Raw genomic sequence first — 12,272 nt, forward strand, 5'->3', positions numbered from 1 at the left:
TTAAATGCAACTCTCCCATTCCACCACATCCCAAGGTGCTGTATTAGAATGAGATCTGGTTTAATTGCAGGTTGACTTCACTGCAGGGACATTGTGACATTGTGTGTGCTTCCTAATCAAAGTAGTCATCAGAAAATGGAAACACTGTTGTCATAAAGGGACTGTGGCATTTTAAACTATATTTAATTGGTACTAAGCCCTAGAGTTTGCCAGGGAAATATCCCCACATCAACATGCTACCAACAGGTTGGATTGTTAAAACAAGGCAGAATAGAGCAATACTCTTGTGTTATTTACAGCAAATTAAGACTGCCAGCTGAATGTTGAAGTGGAAATTGAGATTACTCTGACTGGGCAATGTTCTGGAATCTGTTATCATCAGATTTTGATGATTCTGTGAAACTCTTTCTTGTTCGTACCTGACAGGAAGGGCACCTACCGTGGTATTCTGTTGATGTACCCCATTTATTTCAATGTGGCATCAGGAAGGCATTGTTTCCCACAGAACTGCTTCTCACTAGATATTAGGCATGGTTGTGCAGCCCATGTGGCATCAATAACCATCCCATATTCAAAGCAATTTAAATCATTTTTATGATACTTTGTCTGAATTTCAATACAGCTGAGATTACCTGCCATGTGATCGGCTGTGTCAAATGCTATAACCTTTGGGTGTGGGTGCGGGTTCTGACTATCATCTGTACTCTTTCATTAAACATGACTTCATAGTACTTGGCCTGGGTTGGGTGCATTGAGAATGTGTGATATCAAGACAGTTTTCAGGCCAGATCATTCACAGCTCCCCTTCTGTCAATGAGTGTTTTCATAATTTTAAGGACATAATTTCTAAAGGCAGACAAGAGGAAGAAGGTTTTTGTTTTTGCAGATGATGTGGCTTCTTATGCCTTCATCAAGCAGTGACCTCCAGCTCACACTGGGGCTGTTTGTAGCCAAGTGCAAAGAGGCAAAGAGAAAGTTGCTCAATCACTTTTTAATACATTTTAAAAAAACGATTGGACCAGATTAAAATATACAGTTTCATATCAAGTGGGTGTATTTTATAAAATAACTGGTTCAACTTAAAAAATCTGGTCAACCAAGTGATTTCTCATATCTACTAATGTGAAAATGTTGTCCCAAGACACTGATGACATTGATTTTGTTTTATTTTCAAACTCGACAGCGTAGGAGTCGACTGTCCCCTTTTGATGATCTGAATCCTTTTCATAAATGTTTTAATCAAAGTTTTATTCACAATAAAGTCTGGATCTTCTACACTGCCTAAGGTGATTAGTGAAGAAAACCTATGTGCTCAGATGATCAACTGCAGGATAATTTGCTCCTATACTGGCTTCTGCTGCCTGTGTTTCCACATAATATACACATGCATATAATAATGATCCGCATAAGTAATTTCACAGTGGTGAGAGGAGAGTCAGCTTTATAAGCATCTCAGTCTCTTGTGAGTCTGCTCACAGATGCACACCGACCCCCAGTGCTCAGCCTTGATATATGCTGGGACGTATGCTTAGTATTTTTGTGCATCATTTCCTTATTACTACCCTGTCTTGAAATAATAAAGTCTGCTTATTTTGAATGAGACAATCATCAGATTGGGGTGGCAGCGGCTCAGGAAAAAATTCATTCCCCAGCTAATCTATTTTGAATGTTGAAGTATTTTAAGTATTTTTCATGAAGATGCTGCCCCTCTGGTTTCTCCCAATGTGGATGTGTCCACAAATGTTCATCATGCTGCTTAGGTGTTGGGAAAAGAGCTTGTATGAATGTTTGCATGACTGCATGGATTGAATTGGCTTGCAGTAAAAAAGCACTTTGATTGCACTTTGACTACTTTCAGTCCACTGACAGTCACAACTAAAATGTTGCTCTTATTCTGGACATGTGGTTAATGTGGGTGACTTTTGGTGGAATATCTGCTTCTAGGTAGTTTCCTATATGAATAAATAAAATACTCATTTGTTCTGTTTTCTGAAGAAGTAAAACCATGCAGCATCGTTTCATGTTGCTGTTCACGTCGTCTGAAAAACAAGATATTATGACCTCTTAGCAATGAAACATTCTGCTTTCAAATTTCCTCTGAAGTGCAGAGTTTGATGTATTTGAGGTATTTCTTGCAGTGCATATCGCAACCAAGACAACCAAGAGCAGAATTGCCATTTGCTGTTTCTGTGCTTAAGATTTAAAATTAAAATCAAACAGAGACAGTCAAACATAAAAAGTGAACAATGTGAAACCTTGCAACAGAAGATGAAAAGAGAAGATGTGTTTTTAAAAAGCTCAAAATGAGACCAGTGTGACAGGAAGTTTACTTTTGAGTCTCTTCCGTGTTAACCAATCAGATTTCTTTCATGGCCCAACCCAACATGCTCCTTTCACCAACTTAACTTACTGAAAAACCCCGAGAAGGAGCAGTGTCAAGATGGTGGTGTTATGGATGATATTACTTCTTCTTCATCATGGGAGTAAGTGCTAATTTCTTCTGTCATTTGTCATTTACGTTGAATAGATTTGTCAGGATTTATCAATAATTATGTTAATAATAATTTTAAGATATTCGTCTAAAACAAAATTTTGTTTTTCTTCATTTTGTTTTAACTCAGATTCTCTGGTTCCAGTGAAAATGGTTCAGCTTGGTGAACCAGCAACCTTAAAGTGTGATATACCCATGGAGATCAGGAGTAAAGTATACTGGTACAGGCAGAGTGTTGGGGATACACTTAAATTAATTGTGACACTATATCGAGATACAGAACCTGTGTATGCTTCTCCGTTTTTGAAATCAAGATTTTCTGCAAAGAATGCAAACAATTTTAGCAAACTGACTATTCTGGAGACAATCCAAGAGGATGAGGGAATTTATCATTGTGGAACCACAACATGGCATAATCTTGAATGGAGTGGGACATATTTGTTAGTTAAAGGTAATAAACAGACCAACTTTTACAAACTTTTTAATCTTTCAGAGTATTTTTTGAAGAATGTCATTGTAATACATTTTATATTATGCAGGAAACACTGAAAGGACATCAAACTATATTGTTGTACAGCAGCCGATAGAATCAAATCCACTGCATCCAGGAGACACAGCAACTCTACAGTGTTCAGTTCTCTCTGATTCTCAGAACAAGACGTGTCCAGGAGTTAATAATGTTTTCTGGTTCAGAGCTGGATCTAATAAATCTCATCCAAACATCATTTACACTGATGGAAATAGGACTGATCAATGTGAGAAAAGATCTGACCATCAGAAAAGATGTGTTTATCAGCTTTCTAAGAACGTCAGCTCCTCTGATGCTGGGACTTACTACTGCGCTGTGGCCACATGTGGGGAGATATTATTGGGAAACGGAACTACAGTTGAACTTGGTATGATTTTGTTTTATTTGCTGCCATTTATACTAAACTATGTTAATATCAAGATAAGTTATAAGACTTTTTAAGAATGTAATTTTTGTGTTCTTTTTTGTAGAGCAAACAACACAACTCGTGTTTAATCAAATGGCAATATTAATAAGCTGTTTGGCCATTTCAGTCATTGGAAACGTTTTCCTCATCTGCAGACGAAGCGTATGTAAGAAAAGTAAAGGTAAGTGTTATCTGAAGGTAAAGAGTCATGCCTTTTACAAACAAAATCTTTAAATGAGTTTTCCTATAACACCATAAGGTAAACTTTTGTTAATTAATTGTTAATGAATCTGTACGACACCTCCTTCCCCACAATGACTGCCTTTACTTTGTGTACCTGAATTTGTTTAATGCATGTATCTATGTCTATGAGTGAGATTTTTGTGACAATAAATTCACAAGGTAATATCACATTTAGTGCATTTCACTATTATAATTTATTGTTACAATGTATATTTTAAGGATACGAAAGCGCTGTGACAGAAGTCCAAACCGACAATTTGTTCCAATCAGTAAGTACGAGAAATTACAGCTGTTCAGTTCACATATGTCTAAAGAGTTCCTCATCACAATCTAAACTATGTTTGTGTGTTCTTATTATCACACAGACTGAAGCTGATATAAACTACGCTGCACTGAATTTCTCTGAACGAAAAACCAGAGGAAGAAGGAAGAGGGAGTTTACTGAGACTAGTGTCTACTCCTAAATGTTGATGAAGTATCAACATATTGAGTATGTCCTTGAAAATAAGCCTGACATCCTTTTACAGAGTCTATGTTTGTGACTTTTTGGTATTGTTAGTTTCAGTCTTTGTCATAAATTTGCTTCATCACTAATGCAATTTGTGCTGTCAGTATTTGTTGTACTTGTGACATGAGTAGTTTTTTATCTGTGAAAAATGGTTGCCTTGGTTTTCACATTTAGAAGAAGATTACATTTAGTCCCTATGGGGGTAGGGTGGGGGTCAGTTTTATTTTAAGGGCTGGGGCTGGTGTTGGGATGTTTAATTACTTTGCACAAGAGTTCTTTCAGAATAAATACACATCTATGTGCTTATTTCACCTTCTGTCACTGTCCTGGATCTTCACTCAACTGTTTTGAGTTGCACTTTCTTGTTCTTAGTTAAACGTATCCTGAGTTTCCTCAGATCTTTGTCATGTCCAGTGTGTGAATGTGCGTGTGAATGTGTGTGTGAATGGGTGGATGACTGAATGGAGTGTAAAGCGCTTTGGGGTCCATAGGGACTAAGTAAAGCGCTATACAAATACAGGCCATTTACCATTTACCATACCATGTTGCACATGCTCTATCAGTCAGCGTTAGCATTTCAGTAAGCCTACTCCAGTTAACTTTATGTTTTGTCATGTTTGCCAGTGCTACCTTTTGAGTTCATGTTTGTTTGCAAAGTTCTGCATTTGGGTCCACTCTCTACCTGCCACACAGCATCCCTTGATTGAATGACGTAACAAAGAACAGGGGGAAACGGAGTACTTAAATACACACATGAGGCAATTACAAATATGGAACATAGCTGGGAAAAGCAAAGCACGGATAAACAAAGTCAGACTAATGACAGGGGAAGCAAAACTGAATGTAACACATGCAGGACAAGAGACTTTCAAACTAAAATAGGAAACTAACACAGCGTGAGACATACAGACTTGACAAAGGCAAAAAGAGAATAAACAGAGACATAACCGACTACAGAGGCAAGGCACAGAGGTACCAAACAGATGGAGACATGCCTGGGGAAACAGACTGAGAAAAAACAAAGAAAACCACTATTAGAAAACCTCAGCCAACTGATGCAGTCAGACTAAAATTCAGTCTCATTAATTTATTTCCGTGAAGAAAGCAACAACACACAAGAAATATTCAGTTGCAATTACAAGATGAGTAGCCTCGTTCTCTTAGCATTGAGCCTAAACTCATGATATTATGATGGTTTCCAATGTTCAGCCAGTCCGAGTGTATGGGATTCACATGTTACTTCATTTCAGTGTTTCTTTATATTATCATTTTATAAATGTGTTGTAAGTTATTTCATCAACAGTTTGATAAAATGCACATTTTGCACACTGCTATCTGCTTGCTTGCCTTGCAACCAACATGCACTAGGTGCTAACAAAGCTATCTGTTAACCCTTTAAGACCTACCATAGAACCAAGTCAGAGCTTATATTCTATTTTTACATGCTGTAGTGCCATTTTTGGGAGCATTTCAAGTTGCTATACATCAATACAACAATTATAGCCCAGATTTTAATAATATGTATTCATTAAGTGCATAGTAATTACATAAATTGCAAAAAAGTGCAAAAAAACTACAAAAAAATTGAAAATCGTTTTTGCTTTTTTAACATATATTTCTAGTTAGAGAAATTTAAGAGGCTTATCCCTCAAAACTGTAAATACAAAAAAGTTTCCTACCACAGGAAATTTATTTTGAGTGACTTCATAGTTTTATTTTTGAAATACAACAATTTTTATATACTGCAGGAAAAACGAAAATAAATATTATAATGCAAATTTGCAAAAAAGCAGCATATGCATCAAAATAAACTATTTCCAGCAGTGCAATATGAGTCCTAAGCATCCCAGAAACGACACAGAAAGTCATAAAGTCAAAGATAACTTTTAAAAACACCAGTATAGGCTCATGAGGCCCTGATGGTAAAAAAAAAAAACTACATTTCCGCAAAAATGACGTCACTTCCGGTTTCGGGCAGGTAATGGCGGACATGCAAAAGTTCGCACTGACGTCTATTCCAACGTAGGAAGTGTTATGAACAGCTGATCGGATCGGCAAAGCGTGTTTCTGGAATATTATGTTTTTGTTGCTGCAAGTGCTTTTTATGCAGTTTTTGCAAAGCTATATGGGGAAGGAAACTGTGACCTAGGACAAGCTGAAGGCATAAGATGTAAGTACAACTCCTCTGGTTTCATATGCAAAAAGATTATTGCGCTAGCTCACATGGTTGCAGAGCTACCGGGATTTAAAAATAGTTACGCAAAACGGAGCGTGCCCGCTCCGACCGGCTCTAAAGGGTTAATAGGTACAGAGTCTGCCAGAATATTAAATAAGGACCAAGCAATCATCAGTCTGCAGAATCTGATTGTTGTTTATGTTTTGAAACAACAAACTTTACATTATCTTAATAAGCTGTCATGTTTTCATCTTATGAGGCAGCACGGTGGCACGGTGGTTAGCACTGTTGCCGCACAGCAAGAAGGTTCTGAGTTCGATTCCACCATCAGGCCGGGGTCTTTCTGTGTGGAGTTTGCATGTTCTCCCCGTGTTTGCGTGGGTTCCCTCTGGGTACTTCGGCTTCCTCCCACCGTCCAAAGACATGCAGCTTGTAGGGATAGGTTAATTGGATAATCCAAATTGCCAATAGGTGTGAGTGTGAATGGTTGTCTGTCCCTGTGTGTTAACCCCGCGACAGACTGGCGACCTGTCCAGGGTGTACCCTGCCTCTCGCCCTATGACAGCTGGGATAGGCTCCAGCGCCCCTGAAAAAGGATAAGCGGAAGCGAATGGATGGTTTTCATCTTACATCGAAGCTGCAATCCCTATTAAGGATACGTCAAACTTAAATATAGTATCACTTCATAATCAGTGTCAAGGTACAGTTTAGGTTCAATAATAAATTTGAAAAGAGAACCTTCAGCATTTGCCACCATCATTCTGCAGAATCCTGTAAGTAACACCCTACAAGTTGTCACACCATCTAGCTAAGTCTTGGTTTTAATCTAAAGCATATCCTCTTGTGGAATGTCATGTTCATGTCAATTTTATGTATATTTAAAGTGTCTCATGAAACATAAAGGAGAATATAAAATTCACTAACACTAAATTATGATTGATATTTATTTCAGTTTGATTTACTCAACTCAAATCTGATAGTACATAATATAAAGATCCACATAATCTTAACATATATATTTTTGATTTAAATAGCCAGCATTACAAAACATATGTCCCATCTCTAGCCTAATCTATTTTGCAGTGCTACTAACAATAATATATCAGCACGAAAATTGTTAAATATTCATTCTTGATGAGGAGAGCATTTTACTGGTAGTCTATCATGCCAGAATATATGCTGTCATCTGGTAGCTCCCACTTATTCTTCCATTTTTTAGCTTTTCTCGAGGGGAAGTCCAGCGCCGCATAGTTGACTCCTACTTCTTCACCGTCCTGCAGATTATTAACAGAAATTAGAAGACAGAAAACAGAATTGGAATTTAATAACCATTTTAAAACAGTTTTACAATTTATATTAAACACACAGAACATAGTCATAGTTTGAAGTTGAATGTGAAGTGTGATACTGAGGCCCAGTCAAACTCTTTTCATGCCTAAACTTTACTAAATCTCCCACAGTTTACTTTTAGCAACTTTTTGAAAGGATGTGAGGTAAAGTCGATTACTACCCTGTAGTTTTGCCTGTATCTCAGTATGTCTCGGTTTTCTCATAGAAAATGCTAGCTGTGTGTTTCAGCCCTAAGAATCTGCATTGACTTTGCCACCCATGGCATCTGTCCAGTGTAGGATGCTAACATTATGATCATGTTTTTTGCAGTATTTACAATATGTACCACATTACTCAGTTGATCTGCAGTTGATCTACCCTGGTCATTGGTTGGAGGCTGAGTGGAGACGGTTTCTCCTCCTGTTCAGAAAAAGAAAACATTAAGAGTGATTTATTTTTAAAGCCTTTTAGGTCAGATACAAGAAGCTAATTATCAAGATTATAGTAATACTGCATAGGGCATCCATTTGCTCTAAAAACAGCTTCATTCATGGAAACATTCATTTGAGAGTTTAGTCTTTCCTAAATGAAGCTTATAAGGAAGCTCTGTAGTCACACTTATGTTTGCTTCCTGGGTATTTGCTGGTTAGTTTATGCTTTACATCACTTCCACTTTCCCACACTACCATTGTTCCAATGCTGACATCACTGGTCTGGTCCAATCATCTTTCTGTCCACCTTCTTCAGGCCATTCAGCCTCCACTCCGCATACATTAAATCTCACTGTTAATCTGTCATCCTGCCTTGCAAACACCTTTGTGAAACCCACCTCCTCCCTATCCCTGCCTCTCTCATGTCCAGCCAACTTTCCATCTTCATCTCCACCACCAGCGTTTCATTCTGCTGCAATGGGGCATCAGAGTCCAATCTCCAAATAGTTTAAGTGAATTCTGCATATCAATAAATCATTTTTAATTCCTTATTGAGCTTGTACCTGAAGATTCATACTGCTAAACTCTTGCTTTACCACTTCTGAAATAGACTATTAGATTAAAATCTGTCTGCTGAAATGACTGCTTAGGTCAAGTGGAGTCATTGTCATGCTAATGAAAGCAGTTTGAAAGCACTTGTGCTTAACGTTTGAGTAATCTATGTTTTTGACTCATCCAGAAAGTCGCCACTTAAAGTTTGGTGACATAGATATGTAAGGACTCACACGGCAGGTCTGATCGATCCATGCAGTTGATAATAATTCTAATTCTGACCAAAATGTATCACGCCGTGCATTACTGGGTGCAGAGCACAGGACTGCAGTTCAACATGGTGTCTGTTAGATTTTGTTCCAAGTTACAGTTTCCTACAAAGAACCAACTCTATTTTAAGATATTTTGTTTAATACATAGCTATGTCCTGGTTTTAGTAGCATTTCTTAATGCTTTATCATGTGATTCGTTAGTAATTTTCTCCTATCAGCTAAGATAAGGAAACTTACAGTTCAGTAGCAAAGCCTTGTTGAGTCCAAAGCTGTGTTGAATTTCTGATGTGAAACATTAAGGCAGTTCTAAAGGCAACCGGTACTAGCAAGGTAACTATTACTGTATACTAATGTTATACTATTAATGTGTATACACACAAATGTGGTGTAATGGAAATGTGATGCACCACTGTACCTTTGGACTGTTCACAAGTTGGCTTCTTTTTTCTGGAGACAATCAGACCAAAATTTACAAGCACAGAGAAGATCAGCAGCGTCACAAGCACAGCACTGAGCGGGAACTCATCTGGAACGAGAAAACATCCCAGCAGACACTTTACATCCCATTTATGTAATTGTGTACTAGCGCACATCTACATGACTCACTGTTAGACCCAATTAAATTTCACGCAGATGGCTTTTATTGATTTATATTAATTACTAATATTTTACTCATTACCAAGTTAATAACAATAAAAAATAAAATCATTCTCTCCTCGTAGTTTATGGAAAATTGCCTACAGACAATGTTTTTTCTCATCAACCTCAGCTGCACTTTTTTTAACTACACAACAGAGTGTATTGCAATCCATCAACACGTTATTATTTAGCTGTTCCAAGTATGGCTTCACAGATCTTTAATGGGGTTTTCAAAAAACCAAAACTAATACTAACTTGTCTGTATTCTTTATTTTATTATGAAGCGTTGTATTTTGAGATTGTATTGCATCCTAAGTGTTTGTGGCCTCTAGCTTGACATACTTAAAATAAAACCATCTAAACTAAATGCATATAACAATATGGACAGCTAAGATGCAGAGGCCTTTAGGTGACACAGAACGCTGCAGGAAATGAGTAGAAAACATTCACATAAAAGAACAGAAAAAGAACAAAGACAGCAAAGGCAACAAAGGCAGCAAAATGGCACCTGCAATATGACAAACACAAACAGGCTGCGGGCTGTAAGCCTTGAGAACATTATATGTTTATATAATGTATTTAGAATTGTCAGAACCTCAAGCTGATCTAGGTAGAGTTGCTTTATTAGAGGCCTGAAACTAGCATCTGAAGACTTCCAGTATATATTCACAGAAATACAGGCAACAATGATCACTATAAATAATAATATTTTAAATAAGACTTTAAAAACATACTTGTCACCACTTTTGTTCCTTCACCAAACAGGATCTCACTGCATGTGACAACAGCACAGTAGTACGTCCCAGCATCAGATGAGTTTGTTACAGTTTTGGACAGACTGTAGTCACATCTCCCGTCCTCTTTATTTCTGAGACTGCCGTGGTAAATGCTGCCTGGATGGGATTCTGATGCACCTTTGAACCAGTGCACTTTGTCTTCATCTGGACACTGATCTGTGTCATTCTCGTTCTTGGAGAGGAGCGAACACTGCAGAGTCATTGTATCACCCAGCTTGACTGACTCCATGTCTGGAGTTTGTTTCACAGTTACAGATTTAAGTTGAGTTTTAGGATCTGTGTGATTCACAAAAATACATGTCTGTATTTGGTTTGATTTTGACACAGATATAGAAAGAAAACAATAAAATGAATATACTTTACCTTTCACTGCCAAAATTGTGCCATTTATAAATTCTGGTTCATATACCGATCCTGCATGACAGAGGTAAGTTGCTTCATCTTCTTTGCTTACATTTCTTATGATAAGAGAATACACATGACCTACTTTTGTGGCACTGAATCTTGAGTTGTTAAATTGTCCACTGAGGGATATTCTTCCATAAGTTCCTTTAGCAACTGTTTCAAGCAAGTATCCAAAATTCAACTTATACCAGTAAGAAAACTCTGCATTATTTTTCACATATGTCAGATTCACATCATCTCCAAGTTTAGCCTCATGTAAAGACATCTGCTGAGGAATCTCTCTCATTTCAATCAAAGCTGAAGAAAAGAAACCAACAGTAGCAGTTAGAACATGACAGGACAAAATACTTAAAAATATGTATAATCATCATGCAGTTTAAAATATTACAGAGCCTTATACAATTTGTCTTATATGATTTACAATGCTACATCCCACAGTACAGAAAAAGTAAACTCACACAATGTACTTAGAAGAATCAAAGGAACCAGTCTTCCGATCATTGTGGTACCTCAACCTTCTCTTGCACAACTGATGTCTTCCCACTCAAAGGAAGATTTAGTCACAAGAGGATCAAGGTTTAGAAAGTCGAAATCACAGTGATTGGCTGAAACACAGAAAATGCACTTCCTGTAATATTTTACAAGCCCTTTACGGTGAATATAGGCTGTTCTGTTTGTTTTCAAAGATAATTCTCCAGGAAGAGTAACATAATCTGCATTTGAAAACCTGAATTATATATACATGGAAATACAGTTGTATTCAAAACAAAATTGTGTTTTAGTTTGTTTATGATGAACAATCCACACAAGATAACCACAGAAATCTTGAGCAGATAGTTTTACCAATCATTTGAACAAAGATTTAGGAGACTATGATTATCCTCATACCCTCAAACACCAATGAACAACAACTGACAGTTTTTTTTTTATTAAAATAATATACTTTTTATTATTTTATTATATCTCATCTCACACCCTGAAGTTGACCTTACACTTTCCATAATTTACATACCAACCATGCAAGCAAAACCATCCTTATACCCAAATTACAGATTTTGGCTTTAAATTTAGTATCCAGACTTAAAAAATGCAGAGAGCCACAACTAAATAAATAATGATCAATCAAACAAAGTTAGGTTGGTTGTGCCCAACAGCAGATCCTCTTTGCATTTGCTGTGACTGACAAACTCAACTGGATAGTTGCTTTCAGATGTAGCTACAATACTGCACACATGTAAGATGTAAATACCCTATTAGAAGGTTTGTTCACTAAAAAGATTAACTTTGTTTTAGTCATTTTTTATGTTTTGTTTGAGCATCTGAAACAACAGCAAAGCCTGAGTTGTCTATCTGTAATCAAAAAGATCAGCACTCCCCTCATTGACCAAAGCAGTACAAGAGATCTATAATGCCTTACATTTGTTTTTGCGGGGATCAGAATGAGTGTAAGCAAAACTTATCTCAACTTTTATCTGCAGTGCAGCTGTTTGCTTC

The 12,272-nt window shown here is 37.1% G+C and overlaps 2 protein-coding genes across 2 annotated transcripts; one reads left to right on the forward strand and one right to left on the reverse strand.

Annotated features, from left to right (window-relative positions):
- The first annotated feature begins 2,440 nt into the window (after positions 1 to 2,440).
- On the forward strand, positions 2,441 to 4,133 carry LOC113009368 (uncharacterized). Its single transcript, XM_026147633.1, has 6 exons — positions 2,441 to 2,483; positions 2,622 to 2,942; positions 3,031 to 3,387; positions 3,491 to 3,607; positions 3,889 to 3,938; positions 4,035 to 4,133. Exons 1-6 carry the CDS (start codon positions 2,441 to 2,443, stop codon positions 4,131 to 4,133), a joined length of 987 nt encoding a protein of 328 aa, XP_026003418.1.
- Positions 4,134 to 7,393: 3,260 nt separating this feature from the next.
- Positions 7,394 to 11,298, reverse strand: LOC113029865 (uncharacterized). Its single transcript, XM_026180896.1, has 6 exons — positions 11,237 to 11,298; positions 10,737 to 11,075; positions 10,311 to 10,649; positions 9,353 to 9,463; positions 8,029 to 8,102; positions 7,394 to 7,627 (listed from the first exon to the last, which is right to left on the reverse strand). Exons 1-6 carry the CDS (start codon positions 11,277 to 11,279, stop codon positions 7,502 to 7,504), a joined length of 1,032 nt encoding a protein of 343 aa, XP_026036681.1. The 5' UTR covers positions 11,280 to 11,298; the 3' UTR covers positions 7,394 to 7,501.
- Between the last annotated feature and the right edge of the window lie 974 nt (positions 11,299 to 12,272).

Source organism: Astatotilapia calliptera, chromosome 2, assembly GCF_900246225.1.
Source record: "Astatotilapia calliptera chromosome 2, fAstCal1.2, whole genome shotgun sequence".
Lineage (NCBI taxonomy): Eukaryota > Metazoa > Chordata > Actinopteri > Cichliformes > Cichlidae > Astatotilapia > Astatotilapia calliptera.

Bases quoted from the DNA above. Each gene is read 5' to 3' on its own strand.
- LOC113009368 (XM_026147633.1), top strand. From the start codon at position 2,441: ATGGTGGTGTTATGGATGATATTACTTCTTCTTCATCATGGGA. The intron at 3,608-3,888 runs GTAAGTGTTATC...GTATATTTTAAG, and splicing joins CGTATGTAAGAAAAGTAAAG to GATACGAAAGCGCTGTGACA. The intron at 3,939-4,034 runs GTAAGTACGAGA...ATTATCACACAG, and splicing joins CCGACAATTTGTTCCAATCA to ACTGAAGCTGATATAAACTA.
- LOC113029865 (XM_026180896.1), bottom strand. From the start codon at position 11,279: ATGATCGGAAGACTGGTTCCTTTGATTCTTCTAAGTACATTGT. The intron at 11,076-11,236 runs GTGAGTTTACTT...TCTTTTCTTCAG, and splicing joins GATTCTTCTAAGTACATTGT to CTTTGATTGAAATGAGAGAG. The intron at 9,464-10,310 runs GTATGTTTTTAA...TTCTCGTTCCAG, and splicing joins AGGAACAAAAGTGGTGACAA to ATGAGTTCCCGCTCAGTGCT.